Genomic DNA, 18,359 nt, shown 5'->3' on the forward strand with positions numbered 1-18,359 from the left:
TAAATTTAATTTTTTCTTTAGAGATAGAGAGAGCATGAGCAGGGGAGAGGGGCAGAGGGAGAGAAAGAGAATCTTAAGCAGGTTCCAAGCCCAGTGCAGAGCCCAACACGGGGATTGATCCCATGACCCTGGAATCATGACCTGAGCCAAAATCAAGAGTTGGATGCTCAACCAGGGCACCCCAAGACCATGCATCTTCTCATATATCTCTGTGTTTTCTTTCCATTTCCTGCCCTATGCAAACCAGAAAAGGTCACCTAGGAAAATGGCCTCTGGATTCCTTAGCCTTTTTTTTTTTAAGTAGCCTTAGAAAACTTGAACTAGACCACTAATGCCTTAGCAGAATATTGGTCTATCAGTTTGGTGAGGTTTAAATTATTTTGAAACAGGCTTTGTTTAAATGATAATATTGGAGACACTTGGAGAAAGCAAAGGATGTACCTGTTCCATTCCATTCACCTGAAGTTTGCAAATGCATCTCATATTGTTAAAGCATATCAAGAATGAAAGACATTGAACATTCACTTTTAATTTTCACTTAGGAATTAAGACTTAATGCTAATGTAAATGTGTTTCACAATATTTCTGACTCCTATACATAGCAAACATTTAATTTTTCTTAATATGCTGAGGAAATGAAAAACACAATGGCTTCTCTTTAGCACTGAAAGCACCAGCTCTGTTTCTTTCTATTACACCTGCCTGCAAGTCCCTAAACAAAGGGAGTTTATTTAACGGCAAAGTATTGTCTAGGGAAATGAGAGGGGGAAAATATGCAGAAAATCAATCCTAGAGCTGTGAATGGAAAGATGATGCCAACTTTTTCATGCTAACACAATTTTGACAGATTTAAGAAATCCTAGTTTACCATTATAACCAATATCCATTGTGCAGTATTTGATGGTCCTGATGAGTTGTTGGCAGATGCTTGGCTAACAAAATTTTCTAAGCAAGTCATGCCCTGCTGTAACTGGGCTTGGAGACTACACACCATTGTCATTCTGGGCATCTGAAGAGGTTGGCTTTATACAAGGCCTTCTTTATATTGCTACTGCGGTTCCTTCAAGAAGGAATAGACACACCTCGAGATAATGCAGAATGGCAAATAATTTTATCTTCAGAAAATTTTTCTGCTTTGCACATTAAATATAAGTCTGCATGTTTTCCCTACTTTAACATCAATTTAAAGTATGCAAAATGTGGACTTAAGTATGAGTTATTATCAGAAATTGTATAGAAACCATAATAACAATGGTTAATTTATTAATCTGATAAATAAAAATACCCAATAAACATGCTAATTTATTATAAGGATATTGACAAGACAGTGATGTACACATAAAGCTTAATCTGGTCAATACTTTCTTGACTCCTCTTATCTTCCCTGAAGGCACAGAATGGCTTTCTCTTCTTGGTTGCCATAATGCTTGGTTTATACACCTATTTTATCCTGTGTCACAGTCCATCTGCATCCTGATTATTTGTACAAAGTTCTCATTTTGCATTACATAATAAGCAGTTTGAGGACAGTAGCTATAAAAATACTGGTATTTCCTTCAGGACTAAGCAAAATGCTCATCCTAGCAGATGCATATTATTTCTCCAAAACTTCTAAAGTTATGAAATTAGGGCTTTGGTTTCAAAAAGTTTAATTTTTTCATATGGAGTACTAAATACAGGGCTAAAATATCATCCTGTAATAAATATAACAAATTATTTCATACAGAAAGGTGGCATCACAGAAAAATTTAGCCAAAATGCATTCATATTTTTAAGTACCTTGGTACTTAATTCCATTTTTTTCTCCTTTATAATATTTCAAAAAGCATTCTTTTTAGCCTCCAGCCTGTCCCAGAAGAATCAACTGGACTTCTGTACCTGCCAGAGATATTTTTTGTTAGTAGAATTTCAGGTTGCCCAGTGATACATTTGCATTAATTATTTTGAGTTCTTTTAATGTTTTAGAGAAAGATCACAAGAGATATAGCTAATCTCTCTTATGAAGTAGAACCAAGTGTTTAATACCAATAACAAAGTTATAATGATCAGCGGGATCAGAGAAGCAAGCTCAAAGATTTTAAATTAATTTATGATAAATCATTTCATCTGCTATAATTCTTAAATATTATTCCTTATTTCTGAGAGAAAGAATAGAGTATAGTTTAAAATAAGCAAAGTGCAAAAGAAGCCATTTTCCTTCCATAGGGTTTCCAATGATTGTTAATTCAGTCATAGACCTCCTTGTGATTTTTATTAAATTAACATTTGTTAAGAAGAGCCCTGGGGTTTCAGATGGTGGTGAGCCAAGATTCGAGAAAGATCACAAGGCAAGGGAAAGTGAAATAGAGAACTTCATTAGTCACAGGTTTTGGAGGAGGTACAATGCATTGGTCACTGGGGCAATGGGGAGGTCAAGGCAGGATACCAGCAGAGAGGGAGTAGCAGAAACTGAGGTACATGTTTTTTTTTGTTTTTGTTTTTTAGGATTGGTAGGTAGAGTTCTTTGGGGGTCCTGAGTTAGACCTGATTGGTCAACACAAACCAAAAAGAGCAGGACTCTTGGTAAATTCTGAGGAAGGAGGAGGAGAAGCACAAAATGGAAAGGAGCTAGGAGAGACATATGCTTATCTCCAGGGCACTGGGGAGGTTATATCAGGAATTTACACTTCTTGTGACTTTGCTGGCTGTTACCTAGGATAGCACTCCTGGTCAGGGCTAGTGTCAGTTCCAAGTCCCAGCAGACCCCTCTCCACACAAAATGGACTCTAAGGCAGCAATATTATGGATATTTAGCTAAATTCTTAAAAGCACCCTTTTAAAAAGGTCATCCTAAATATGACTTTATTTTCATAATTTCTAAATGGGATATTTGCATTGAAGCCAAAAATGTGCCTGTATCATAATGAAAACATTTTGAGGCAACTAAATCCCTAAGTTAAATTAATTAGATTGTGATGATTCTGTATTGAGGAGAAATGCACACACACACACACACACACACACACACACACATACACACACACGAAGGATGAAAGCATCCTCCAAGGTTAAGCCTGTTTAGGAAGACTGAGTGGCTGGTTAATAAGATTTTTTTCTTGCCCTGTTAAATCATAAATAGAAAAGGATGAGACAGGAAGAACCACAGACTAGTGGGGAGAGGTTCGGAACGGCAACAAATCCTTTGGCAATATCAAGATTGTCTAATGACCTGGGTGTGTTGATACCAACGTGGTAAAATAAAGTGACTGAATATCCGTGTTCCTATTCTCATAGGATCCAAATATTTATTGGCAAAAGAGACACATTTTGATCGAAGGAAGAGGAAGCTGAGGGTGAGAAAGAAAGCATAGAAACAAAACTAATTGAGCACCTAATATGTGCAAGATACTCCATTAGAAACCATTATATATTTTTAATTTAATCTAACTCTTCCCAGGGCACCTGGGTGGCTCAGTCGGTTAAGCGTCTGACTCTTGGTTTGGGCTCAGTTCATGATCTCATGAGCCATGGGTTCGAGCCCCACATTAGGCTCTGCGCTGGCAGTGTGCAGGGTGGAGCTTGCTTGGAATTTTCTCTCTCCCTATCTCTCTGCGCCTCCCCTGCTCATAATCTCTCTCTCTCTCTCTCTCTCTCTCTCTCTCTCAAAATAGATAAATACATTTTTAAAATATGTAATCTAACTCTTCCAACAACCCTCTCAGGTAGGTATTACTTTGCCAACCTTACAGATAAGGCATCGACCTCAAGAAGATGAAGTAACTTTTCCGAATCCATACAACTTATAAAGGCTAAAGGAATTCAAACCTAGGATGGGCTAACTTGTCATTCCATTCACCTAAGCTGAGTTACCTGCCTTATCTTATTTTGCAATGATGCCAATTTTGAGTGTTTGCATTATTATCCACAATTTACAAATGGAGAAAAATTAAGGTTAAATTAGTATATTTCAAATGCCATTCCACTGGCAAGTGTTAGCCTGTGATGAAGTTTTCAACACTATGAAGATGTAGAAAATTGACATTGAATAGAGTCAAGTAACAAAATATTAGTGCGTTTTCCATGAATCAGTCAATCTCTCTCCATCTCTCTACCTCTCCATCTCTCTCTTTCTGTCTGCCTCTCAAGAATAATTTCTTTTGATTCTGGATCCTTCATATATTTAGTATTAAAATAGCCTTGCTTCTCAGAAACATTGTTGAAATACAGGTGTGTGTTTGTTTGTTGCTTTATTTGTTCTAATGTTAAACTTTGAAGCTGACAATGCCAATGTTTATTATTGGCGTTTAACTTTATTCTTTTGTAAAATACCAAAGTCCAGGGAACTCCATGTTCATTAACTTGCCCCCATTATTGTAGATGTGGGATATGGAGTTGGGACTCAAAATTCATTTACACATGGCTCCAAAGTCTGGTATCTCCACATTAAAATGAAAGTCCTAATCATTATTAGGATATCCCAGAATTACAGTCTTCCCACTATGTTGTGATTGTGTGTTGTGTGATTATTTCCCATGTATGGTGATAAATAATTAGCTGGGGTTGTCTCAGCTGCATAGTTTTGTTATCATCACTTAGCCTGCTTGTTGGCCATGATACAACATGTGGTCAGATAGCTAGCTGTCCATTGCTCAAAAGCACAGAAAAAAACTGGTTACTCTGGTGGTGTCAGTGTATATGTGTATGTGAGAGATAAGTGTAATCACTTTAATAAAGATGTATTCATGGCTTATCCCATTTCATAATTTACAGACCCAGCTGTGCTCCTCCCTAGGTCTCCTGGATAATAGGTGAGCTGCATATTGAAGCAGCTGAATTTGTGCATCATTTGCTCATCAGTCTTCATATTTTATCACTTGAGTTTCTGGATATAGGTATCTTGCTAATCAGATTAAATTTTACCTAACTAAGATGGAATGTTTTGAAGGCCTGTGCTAGCCTTTGATTGCTCAGTTTTATGCAGTTCTCAAGATTAGTATTTAAACCTTTTTGGTCTCTTAAGGCAGCGAACAGTTACTTTGTATAATTAATCAATTATTCACCAAAGCTAGTTATATCTCTATCCATTCTTCCACAAATAAAATTACATTTCTTAATCACATGCATGAGGGAAAGTGATGTCTGAGCTTTTCCCTTTAGTTCAAGAGAATTTGAGATTCAAATTGATAGGGAAGGAAAAGCTTAAGGTTCTAGGCACTTTTCCATCTTAAAATCATGTTTTTTAATGAACATATATATTCTCCCATAGGCAAACTGTACATAGATAAATGGTTCTTCTATAGATGGTCATAGCTCATTGAAAAGTGACAGATCAGCCATGTCCCCCAAGAAAGAAGAAAAAGAAGAAAGAAAAAAAAAGAAATGATAGGGAGAGGAACAGGGAGAGGGGAAAAAAAGAGGGAGAAAAAGACAGGGAGTGAGGGAAAGAAGAAGGGAGGGAGGTCAGGAGTCAGGGAGGAAGTGGAAGAACAGATAAAGAGAGGAATAGTTTCAGAGATAGAAAGGTAGACAGATGGACAGACGTGTGTTATATGTTATTTTGAAATCAACAAAAATGCTAAAGCACAACAAAATTGTCTGTTTTGGCCTCTAAAACTTTACTGTTGTGCTTTGACATTTGTCAATATAAAAAGTTTGGTGCATTTATTTCTGTTTTACATGCACTATCTTTGTGATTTTAACTGTATAATTTTGAATGATATATTTTAAGCTTAAGTAATTTTCATATTAATAAATAGCCCACAAATGTCTTAACAACTATAAAATATTTCACCTAATTATTTTATCATTATTTAACCAACTTCTTTATATTCAATGATTATTTTGCTTTGTTTTTCGCTACTATACAAATCCCAAAGTAATACTTCTGAGTGAAAAGTTTTCTTTTTAAATGTGGATTATTTTCCTCAGAGAAAGACTATCCCAAATGAAATATACTGGATAATGAACATATTTGAAACTACTGTATCTATCTTACTAAATTATTTTCCAAAATATCTGCACCAGCATTGTAAAAGAGAGGAGAGAGAGAGGGTGAGAAAGAGAGAGAGAAATCCCTTTCATCATGCTGGAGCCAACAGTAAATGTATAATTTTTTTTCCTTGTTTAAAAGAAAAAAAGTCTTATTATTATAGTGATGATAATAATTTTGGGGGGTAATTAGGTTGTATCATTTTTCTTCAATGTCATTGTATTAATGCAAATGCATCTGAAAAAGCTAATGTAGAACTACTTTTCCTTCCAAACTGCATGCACCACATATATCGTTATATGAACAATTATTTGTTGAAAACATAGTATCAAGGAGTCTGCTGTGATATAACAGGTATGATTTACTGCATATCTCATATATTTCAAGTGCTTTGTTCCAGGTGGTTTACAAATTCATTTCTATCTTCATTATCATCATTGCTACTACGATATATTGAGATCTTATTAGTAAGAGGCACTGAGCTAAGTGCTTTAACTCATTCTCTTATGTAGTCTTTACACACATTTATAAAATAATAATGTTCTACATTTTATAAATATGGAAATTTGGATTAAGAAAATAATGCATAACTTATTGAAGACCACAAAGCTAGTAAGCAGTTGATCTAAGGATTTGAACATTGGTTAAGCCAGACTTCATAGACCATGGGCTTAACCGCTACCTTATTCTGTTTAGTCATAAAATCTCTTGCATGAAATAGAATTTTTCATTTCTTTCCAAGATTTACAGTTCCACTCCTCGTTGTACCAGAAATAATTAAAAGAATTAAAAGTCAATAATTATTCTAGGTAGTGTTGGGCAAGAAGGCAAAAAAAAAAAATCAGCATGACAAAAAGTTCTGTCTATGTATGTGTATTTAACAATAGTAATAAGAAGAAAATCTATGAGTCTGAGTAGGTGACAGCAGAGACTCATTCTTTTAATGCCCAGTCATTTACCTTCAGAGGCTTTGCTGTGGTTCATCAAGGTGAGTCTGAAGGCCATGCTCCTATATCACATCTTATTTGTTTAAGAAAACTGTCTCCAGCCCCTGCATCTCATCCATGTTCTTGGTCTACTATACTTTATAGGCAATGGGAAATCACAAATTTGTGCACGGGATGATATTTTTCTAAGTTGTTTTGATTTGATTCATTTTTGTGCACCGAGTTAGCATGATAGGATATATGTTAGGAAGACATTTCTGGAGACTGACCAACAGATGGATGGCAGAAAGCAAGGTTGGAGAGGGTTGGATCATTCAGTTTAATAATCTAGGAATGGAATAAAGAGATAAACCCCATGATCTCTTAAAGAAAGAGGAGGATTAGTGTCTAACATACTGAATTACTTTAATAAACAGTGGTTTACAGACTCAGCCATGGAAAGACTGTTAGCAGCTCTCATCTGCAAGTTTCAATTTTGCAAGCTAAGATAAAGCAATGACCCGTACTGAATCCATATGGAGAAATTAAAGTACATTAGTTATTGTTGTTCTTGTTTCTTTTCTTAGATTCTGGTCAATGAATATGAAAGGAAGAGTCTCAAGATTTACTATCTCGTGAGTTGGGTTGTGATGACAAGCTCAGCATACTTTGATGATATGTAGTGTCTAAGTTTCAGGCACGAATGAACATGAATCACTTGAAAAGGGAATGTTTGTTGTTGTTGTTGTTGTTCTTTCAGCTGCATAATTTAATTTAGTAATGGACTTATGAAATAAGTTCTGAAACTCCAGCTCCACATATTGGATTTTTTAAACCTAATTTCTGAAAAATTTAGCCAAGTTTCAACTTCCTGTCAGCCTGCTGAGAGATGGGAAAGGCAGCTGCCCTCACAAATCCTGGTGGTCTCCAGAATAGTGCAAGTGAGAGAGAAGTGCTCATAAAAAATGTAATGGATTCCAAAACTTTCACTGAAGGTGGAGGGTTCTACTAGGAATGATGTTTTGAAGTATGTATTATGTGGATAGATCACTTCAAAGTCCTACTAATGAATCTCTTTAGATATCAGCACAGAGAAAGTATTAACTTGTAAACTTCTTTTAAAAAGTAGGCATATTCTTACAGGATATTTACAGTATAACTGCCTCTTCATAATTGCAAAATTGAGTATAAACATCACTGTTTGGCCTGCAGGTTCTTCCATGAACCGTCCCTATTCTAGTCATCTCTTGGTAGTTACTATCTCAGCTGACCTTGACGCTGTGACCTTTGATGCTTTCTCCCACCCGACACCTACTTTAACTTCCCCTTCATCCCACTGACTCTGCCATAAACAACTCTATCCATTCCTCAAGGATGACTTCCTTGTTCACTTCCTTCATGAAGAAATCCCTAGTCATCCTAACTAACCAAGAGTCATCTTTTCTTTTCTTTTCTGGATAATACATCTCATTGATTCATCAGGCCCCCATGTGTACCTACTACCTACTAAGTTATCTTTGTTGAATGTTTCAAAACTATGGGGAACTATTTTGTTGTTAAAAATTGTGTCATTAGCCACAACTGTAAAATGTAATATGACCATTCAAATATAAGATGTTGTAAAGTTAAATAATAAAGTGAAAAAAAGGTGGTATAGAATCTTGGAAAGATCCCAAATTTATGGGAAAGTGGACATGGGTTTTACTTGCAATAATACTTTTATGGCCTTGAGAACCTTTATCTAACTGTTGATCTCTTCATGTGTAAATATGAGGGGTTGAGATGAAGGGGACAAAAGAGATTAAATGTTAAAACATTAAGGGAACAGGGCTATCAAACAGAGAATTTTAAGACAGTCAAAGCACCAGCAATATTAATAGCAACAAAGAGATCAGGAGGAAGAATTGGGAAAGAGATTGTTATTACATTTTAAAAAGGCATCTATATATTGTGTTCACATAATTATTTTTAAATTATCACCCCCAAAGAGAGTTTTTATTTATAATTTAACTACTGCCTACCTTCAAAAAATATGGAACCAATACATTACCTACAATTAAATGATCAAAACAAAGGTAAAGAGACACACTAATAAGATACTTTAGGCTCCCATGATATGACATATAGGTCCCCTGTCATAACATCTGTATTAGGTTTTCAATTATAAACTTTTGTTGTCTTCCTAACTACAATTGTTTGGAACTTTTGGCAATCTGGGTGATGTTGGCAACAAATGTAAGAGAGCTCCATGAAGAAACTTCCCTTTTGTGTTTTCACCAAGTGAATGCCTGCTTTATCATAGGTTGTACAGTTGATAAGATGCTTATTAAGGCATGATATAACCTGCAAGTTATAATTATGCTGTCTCTCTGAGAAACACTAAGAATTTTATGAACTTCATTTCATGAAACTTCTACAATGCCTGTGAGGCACAGACCAAAATAATTTTAAAGGTAGTGTTCATTGTAAGATCAAAGTATCAAAAAAGGTTCAAGCTATCTTTAAGCCACATAACATTTTCTTTAATGTTGAAATTTAATAAGTTTTCATTGTTCAGATGATCAAAGGCTTGTCTGAAATAGTCAGCCATGCTTGCATTAATGAAAGAGTAGACTCTGCTGAAAATCCTATAGTATGAAGCTTCCTCATAACAATGACCTCAAGTGAAGGGCCACACAAGACAGGGTTTTAAGGTCAAATAGATTTGGGGAACAGTTATATTATATATCCTTCTAAGAGATTTGTAATGCCTTTGTACATTATGAAGAAGTAGGCTTCAAATTTAACTGTGCATTGGAATTGTTGGAGTGCTGACTGAAAATGCAAACCCCATTGCCATAGGACCCAGTTATCACCCAGGAGTGTCATGTTTTGACCATCACCTTATGTAATGATGTGGACAGTTCGTGCAAGACCAGAACTTTAAGAAGTTGCATATTAAAGGCTTTGAGAAGAACTACTTTAAATACAACTGGTTAATTTTCAAAGAAACTTTTCCCCTGAACGTGCATGACCCACAAACACCATTGTTCCTAAAACATACTTTGGGGTACCTTATACTTTGCAGGAAACTTTCTGCATTCATCATGTTTTTTGAGCTTGACTTTATACAATTATTTGTTAATTTTTCAAAGGCTGAATGCAAGCATGATCAAAACACAAGCTGGTTGTATTATCACAACAAAAATAGAATAATTATAATATTCTAGGGAAATGTTAGAATCCAGGTCCTATTCAAACCCATAGAACATAAAAAGAAATGCATTTCTTAGTGTGCAAGATTCCTCTGTGCATCTGCTTAAAATTCTTTGGAATAATGTAGTCAAGGTTTTGACCACTGATTTCTCCTATTATTATTTTTATCTTACCTTTCGACTTTAATAGGCTTATATAGAAGAAGGGGCAATGTGTAACCATTTTGGAGCTTCAATCAAATATGTCTAAATCTGACCATATGAAAAATCAGGCATTTATTAAAATTCTGAAGTACTAAAATATTTTCATAGCCAATGTTTGTGTTATTCAATTATTATTTACTCAGAGATTTCATATTTACCACTTGTTATCTGCTGGCATGAAGCTGAGATCTAGAGCTGATAAATGTAGTCTCTGTCTTCAAGGAAATGAAGAGCCAGACATGCTTATACATCTAAAAACAATCTTAAGTGATATAATTTTTATATACATTGTGCCTTTAAAGCAGGAAAGTATGACTGAGTCTATCTCGTGGTGGAAATGACATTCTAGGAAGGGAATGAGTAGCTGGTTGTCAAGATGTCACAGTGGAGACTTTTATGAAGGTGGGATGACATACGTATGGACATGGAATGGTAAAAAAACATGGTGTGTATTCAAATAAAAGCAATATAGTGCAAGAATAGCAAGCATAGAAAAATAACATTACTCTAAAATCCAAATTGGAGTAAGTCTCCTTTGGAACCTCTTTATTTATCATCTACTTGTAGAATTTATAGGATGTTAGTATGAGGCCCTCTTAGATCTCCTCCCCCTATTAGATCCCAAGGAAACAAACATTGTTTATGTTCAGAGCTACCCGTGGCCAGGGACTATTAAACTCCTAGGCTCTGTTGTACACATAGAAAGGATTACAGGCAATTACCCCGCCCCCCAAAAAGAAGCATATACTTATAATAAATGATTTTTGTAGTTACTTTTAAAAAGTGTTTACTCCCTCTCTCTGACCCTCCCCCATTCATGCTCTGTCTCTCTCTGTCTCAAAAATAAATAAACGTTAAAAAAAATTTAAAAAAAAGGGGGGCACCTGGGTGGCTCAGTCGGTTAAGCGGCCGACTTCGGCTCAGGTCATGATCTCGTGGTCTGTGAGTTCGAGCCCCACGTCGGGCTCTGTGCTGACAGCCTAGAGCCTGGAGCCTGTTTCAGATTCTGTGTCTCCCTCTCTCTGACCCTCCCCGTTCATGGTCTGTCTCTCTCTGTCTCAAAAATAAATAAACGTTAAAAAAAATTTAAAAAAAGTGTTTAAAATAAAGAGAAAGAAAAAAGGGAGGAAGGAAGAATGAGAGATAGTATGGAAAGAGAAGGGAAGCAGACAAGGAAGGAGAGAAGAAAGGGATGGAGAGAATGATAGAGCATGGGAGAGAGAGAAGGAAGAGAAGTTCAATATTTTAACCTTAGTTAAAACGGAAATGAAGCCCAATTGGAATACACTGCCAGCAACTCTTCTTCAAAACTGTTGAGGCTAACAAGTAAGATGAGAATTCCTGGTTAGTAAAATCTAAGATCTTATCTTCCAAAATATAATCTTTTTTAAGGTAGTGAGGATTTTTTTCTACACAGATTGATGATTATATTGTTTAAATTGCTTCCTAGCTTGCAATATTGATGTTCCTGCAGGCATATGGACGACTGACATATTTAATATCTTAGGGTCTAGACGCTTCACAGATATAGTAGTTTATAATTCTTTACTTCCATTTAAGTGCTTTTACAAAGAATTTTCCATTGGAATGGAATTTTGTTGTAATAGCTGAGTGTCCTAAGCACCACTGAGATTCCCAAACCAACTGTGAATGCTTGATCTCTCCTTGGGATCCCACTCAGGTTGTGATGAGTTTATTTTGTCCCTAGCTCGCCCTTCCAACCTGCATCAAAGGGAAAGAAGTTTTACAGAGGGAAGAATTCAAGGGAATTTTTCTATCCCTTTCTTCATTTAACTTAACTTCACTGATCTATTTTCATTTGCAGCTTTTACAAGAGGGCAGGACCTGTTCAATGAAGCACAAAGACAATCCCCCAACCAATGCTACAGTAGAGCCAGTGACTACCCCACAGGTATTTTATTTGTTTGTTTTGATTATGTCAGAAAGAACTTGAATCCTTTGATCCCCATGGTTTTCTCTGTGTCTATAGCTGAAACAGGGGTGTTGTATTGACTAATACAAGATACCTCCTTCACCTAGTGTCTTTGGACACTGCCTGCAACTAAGATTTTGGCTTGATCATCTCAGAACCTCAGAAGAACAAGGGTGAAAGAGGTACACCCCACCACACACACACAACCAAGAAACATACCAAAAATGTACAGAGAACAAAAAACATGCATCTGTTCCTTATGGAACAAAAAAAGATAAGAAGAGGATTTGGGGAAGCAGATGAGGGAGAAAGAAGTACATATCCCCAACAAAAACAAACAACAAACACAGTTCAGGAATTTAATTATGAACTTCTTTCTGTACTGTTCTTTATATGACCAAAAATATTATATCATAATAATTTGTAGGGTTCATTTCACTTAATACAACATTTCCTAACTTATGGGTTAATCAGAGTTGAATGGTTTGGCCAAAGTTATCTCAAAATAGTTTTTGAAATACCTTGCAACTTGTTGACAGTATTTTTTGTACTTCCATGAATTAGAAATATGGACATATTTATGCTTACTTCACTTGGGTCTAGCATTCACTTGTCTGTAGGATATTTGTTGAGATAAAAAATTTATATTACTATTCTGTTAAGATTTTAATTTTCCCTTAAATGTATATTTATCGCAACTATCCTAAATGTCATTTCTGTATTGTTTGACAGAAATTGCAAATCGTTCCTTGTACTGAATGTGAGGTGAAGAAAAACCCGGAAAAACAATTGACCAACTTTGAAGGGAGGGCAACTAGAGAAGAAAAAATACTGTAAATATCAAGAAACTGTGTTAAAAACATCCATTTATGATTGTCTTCATACTCTTTTTCAACCACAGGCTTGATGGAAATACTAAGTTTTTAAAGCATGCAACTTTTTCACAATTTTATGTAACTTTATATAGTCTAAAAATTTTCCAAAAGATTCCAGGCCAATGATGATCCTTGAGCAATAACCTAATTAAAATGGATATCCACAGTCTTAAATAGTCATTGTCATCAGTAAATTGCCCAGTATAGACTGCTCAGTTTTGATCTCAAATACAGTATGACATTTAATTCTCCTGGTTCATTGGCTATCTAGTAGTTTTATCATCTAGTTTTGAAATTAATTGGAGGATGATAAAATGTTGTGGATCCTTGGCATTCTTAGAATCCAAATTGCAACCATATCATAAACATTTGTCCACATTGGCCAATGGGAGTCACTTTCTTTAAGGTTGGAATCGGTGTCAACCTATTGTTTATATGAGGGTGTTATTGCTATACTTCTTGTTATTTTGAACCATGTCTAAATAATGTCAAGACAATACTTTCAGATTTTTAGTCAGCTAATAAAATTTACAAAATGTGTTTGGTATGATGTAGGCAAAACATCTGGATGAATATCTAAATTTCTGACATAATCGATGAGATTTTTTTTTTTTTTGGCATTCTATAGACACATCCCTAAGGTTGTCTGCTGGAATTACTCCAAGTTAGGAATTGAGTTCTTTGAAAGGCTTGGCAAGATTTTTTTTCAATGAAATTGGGTAGTGGAATGTGGGATGCCAAGAGGGTTGAAAAACATAAATATGCAAGCAGATAATATACATTTTAAAATGGGGATTTGATGAAAGTAAAACAGCCATATAGAACCAATAAACCCAGATTTATATATTTTGAAAACAGAAGTATTACCAAGACAAGTCAATGGCTGTGATCACCTTTGAAGTTGGGTCTCTGCATAGGAATACCACTAATTAAAGAAATGCACTCCTGAATAATCTGAATGTAGCTCAGAAGCAGCAGGAATTGATACCTAAATCCTATTTGGTTGATAGGATTGAAATAGCATCAAACTTAAAGACTCAAGTTAATGGGTTAAATCATCCAGTTAAGTTGTCTGCACTGAACATATTCACTTCTGCTGGATAGATCCCATTTTGCAAATACACAAAGTATATAAAACCACTGGTTTTTATAGAAAGGATCTGCCAAACCACAATTAATATATTTGGAGCACTGTGTCCTGGCATGCTATCTTAGAAGATATTGTTAATTTAAGAAAGAGAAGGAAAGAAAGAAAGAAAGAAAGAAAGAAAGAAAGAAAGAAAGAAAGAAAAAGAAGAAAGAACGGGAGGAAAGGAGGAAGGGAGAGAGAGAAGATCAAAGGGAATTTGTAATCAATAGATGGACTTAAATTCTGATATATAATGGCACACCTTTGATCATAATGACATATTCCAAGAAATTAGGTAATTTGGAAAAATGGCAAACTATCATAAATAGTATAAGTATTACTGTGATATGATCATGTAGCAGTTATACTTGTGGAGTAATTCAATGTCATTCATCAGTATTATTTTTTTAGATTATGGGGTACCCAAGAAGAATTATGTACTTTATAGATGGTCCATTAGAGGTTTCAGATGAAGAGACCAGGATAGAAGACAAAAATCAAGGTCTAAAGTTCCTACTGACTCCTCAGCTCTAAAACTCACTTAATTCTGTGAGATGGAATGTTGTTAATTTCCAAGTTCTGTTGCTTATAATTTCCCCATTGTGCCTAGAATCCCTATCCATCCCCAAAGGTTTATAGAAGGAAAGAAGATAATTTAGTTTTCATTTAGGTTCACTTCCCCACCCCCACCCTGTGCTCCAATTTCTCTCCTGGACTCTGTAGACCCTGTGGAAAATTAATCACCATTTTACCTTAGCACACGTTTTGAGGCATCTTTGGAACTAATGAAAAGAGAATCAAGCTGATATGTTCTGGGATTTTTAGAACATGCTAAAAAGATGAGAATTTGGCTTCATATGAATCAACTTTGAACAGCCTCATTTGTAAAATTTTCCTATGCTCTAGATCTCTACTCTAGTGTGTGACAATAATCACACACACACACACACACACACAATTGTTTCTCTCAATTACTGGCATGATCAAGTGGGCTTTACATGAGCATAATGTATACATATTTTTCTTTAAGAATAGATAGCATTATGCATCCTGCAGAGTTTACTGGGGTATATTCATTGCATTATTTGTTTCAGAACAAAAAAGAATTGCAGCAGAAGTGCTTTATAAATATTTAGAAATATTCTGGGGGTTCCTTTTAATAGTCAAGCATGGAATTTCTTTTTTCTTAGTATGTGTGATTTTAACTAACACATTTTATTTCTCTCAATTCTTTAATTGCTTTAAAATAGCATCAGAAAGGCTTAAAATGCTTTACTTACATGTGTGGCTTTGTCCATAAAAGATGCCATTACTTATTATTTCTTTTAGTTAGCAGCTACACAAATTGATGTTGTTCTTGAGGAGTTAATATTCCTAGCCTAACTACCCTCATGGGGAAGAACATATTAACCTAAATGTTGAATTCAGATACTATAACTATGCCTATAATGGTAAACAGTGAAAGATAACTTAACCTTTGCAGAGTATAAATGGACTCCTACTGAGAAATTAACATCCTTTCCAATGGAATAATTTGTTTCAATATAGGTACTAACAAAACTAACAAAAACATATTTCTCTAGCTATATTAAAATACTAGTCAATGCTATATATGCAGAGTTAGGAATTTGTTTTGGACTTTGTGTCTCCTTTTGTATGCATTAACTATGTAAATTGGGTGAGTGCCTAAAATGTGTAAGACCTAACTGAATGCTGATTATGTCTATCCAATGCCAACATGCTCAGAAACAAAGTGAATAATTCAGTAACTCATCTAGATGTGGTTTTCTGTGTGATCTTAAATCTCTGACTACTGAATATACTAGATGGCTAACCTTTTTTATTCCCTTTATTCTTTAAGCGGATATTTAGCATTATAGTGTTATTTCAGACACAATTCTATTTCATAAAATATACTGGATTACAAGTCTAAGACAGTTATAAGAAAAGCACACCTTTACTGTTTTAGATAACAGTGTGGATAGCTGGATTAAAACAATTATTTGTGAACTTTGCTATAATGGAATCTTATTTTTATAGCTCAGGTACTATAATTAGCACTAATTGCAAGCAGAGGCTGAAATTATTATTGACACCATAGAAAAAAGTGAGCTGGCCAGACCTGGAGAGTTATGAAAACATATACTTGTTTGCTTAGGGGACATTTTCGTAGTCATATGTACAGTCTTAAATTTCCCCAAACTATTTGTTGGATTATGTTACATAATATTAATGGTCAATGATGAAGAATAAAAGTTACTGAAAGATGGCCTATTTTTGCTCAATAAACATTTGTTACCAAGACTGCAATGTATATCCTCCTACATAAGCTAATCGAAAAATCAAATATTAACATTAAAAATAGTACTTGCTTCTGTGTATCAAGAGCTAAGGACCTTCGTGAAATGTCACCCTGAGAGTATCTTCAAACTCTCTTTGCCAATGCCCCAGAAATCCTTCATTTCATTTAGAGGTGTTTTGTTTTGTTTTGTTTTGTTTTGTTTCGTTTAATAGTTTCCTGATGACAAAGATTTTTGTCCTTTTGTTTGCAAATGAGTTTCAAGCGCTTAGAACTGGCTTCCTCGTAGAAGGTGCTCAAATATTTGTTGAATGAATTAATTCAGAACCTGAAGCAGCAAGGGAAGAAAAAGGAAGCAGAAGGAAGCATATTCTCCTGTGATAATAGGGAATCATAAGATGTAGTCTTTTAGGAAGAGAAAATAAATACAATGTTTTAGTTTTGTTTTTTTGTTTTGTTTTGTTTTCAGGCTATTTGTCCTTGCTTTTTTCTCTGAAAGATATATCTATGGGCCCGTGGCTGTGACTTCTAGCAAAGTAGATGTGGCATTTCTGGATGAATTTTGGAATGCTGCTCGATGTGATAGACACAATTCACCTGGCATAGGTGCGTCTTTAATTGGAATCTACCTTTGACATTCGCCTGGACGGAGGCAGGGCCACTTAATTTCTTTTAGTATTAGTTTCCAACCTCTTGGGCCTTAAATTGTTGGACTTAAGTCAGAGATTTTCTTCTGCATTCTGCTGCATTCATTCTCCTAGTCCTAAAGCAGACACAACTCCAGGACTGTGAGGATGGGGGCTCTGGCCTCCATAAACCCTCACTTTCAACTAGAGTACCTATTCTTTTATATAATGTATTTGTTGGGCTTCCACATTCTCAATATACTTTTAATGAAGAAAGGGAGCCCAAGGCTAATGTGATTTGAAAAACCCTGAATAAAATAATCTCTGTGATCCCTTCTCCCCATTTGTTCCTTCAGTCAGCGAGCCATTCAGTTACTCAAAAAATATTTGTTGAGATTCTAAAATGTTCCTATTCCTTTTTTTTTTTTTGGTTAAAAAAAAGCAATGGCAAGAGAAAGTAATAATTATGAATTCTAATATTGCACATAATAGGTGCCAGCCACTGTTTTTTAGATCTTTTGAAAAAAAATGATTAAATATTCTAGGCTTTTTTGAGACCAATATTACAGTTATCTTTATTTCACAGAGGAAATTGAAGTAGAAAAATGTTAATTGCATTGCCCAAGATGTCACGGGAAGAAGGAGAGGTTGCATATAGACCCGGCAGTGAGTTGCTGGAATCCCATGTGCTTCACCCCATTACCACATTGCGTCTCCTCAAAGGCCGGAGTCCTGCCTTCTTGGAACTTACGGTTTAGAAGAGACATCACTAATGAAGGAAACACACAGATAAATGCATGACTGTCTAGGACAGGAACATTGTTCCTTTTTCCCCTCCAAGTTTTTTCATCTGGTTTAAGAATTAAATTGACACGAGACAGATGAGCAGGAATAAAAAAAAAAATAAAAACACCAAAATTTTATTACGTGTGCATAATGAAACTGAATCCTAGAGAAATTGCCAAAGCAGGCAGTTTTTATACTTTCTTAGACAAAGAGACAATAAATCTGTGAGAAATTGACAGGACAAGGAAAACTTCATTTTGAAAGCTGCAGTTAATAAGGAATTTTAAACAGAATTAGGACTGGGGTAGTAAATTAGTAGAAAATAACAAGGGATGTTTATACAGCCTTTATGGGTCTGAATTTCTTATCTCTGGTGATGAGGATTTTCTTTACCTCCTGGTACAAGGAGGGTAACTTTC

General features: G+C 35.2%; 1 protein-coding gene across 3 annotated transcripts in view; it reads left to right on the plus strand.

Annotated features, from left to right (window-relative positions):
• LUZP2 (leucine zipper protein 2) overlaps window positions 1-16,533 on the plus strand; it is a 513,981-nt gene extending 497,448 nt beyond the window's left edge. For all 3 annotated transcript variants that reach the window (XM_043580830.1, XM_043580831.1, XM_043580832.1), the window contains 2 exons: window positions 12,118-12,204; window positions 12,958-16,533. In XM_043580830.1, the coding sequence (XP_043436765.1) occupies window positions 12,118-12,204; window positions 12,958-13,062 (192 nt within the window). In that variant the 3' untranslated portion in view covers window positions 13,063-16,533. The remainder of the gene's footprint in view (window positions 1-12,117; window positions 12,205-12,957) is intronic.
• Window positions 16,534-18,359: the final 1,826 nt, after the last annotated feature.

Source organism: Prionailurus bengalensis, chromosome D1 (assembly GCF_016509475.1).
Source record: "Prionailurus bengalensis isolate Pbe53 chromosome D1, Fcat_Pben_1.1_paternal_pri, whole genome shotgun sequence".
Lineage (NCBI taxonomy): Eukaryota > Metazoa > Chordata > Mammalia > Carnivora > Felidae > Prionailurus > Prionailurus bengalensis.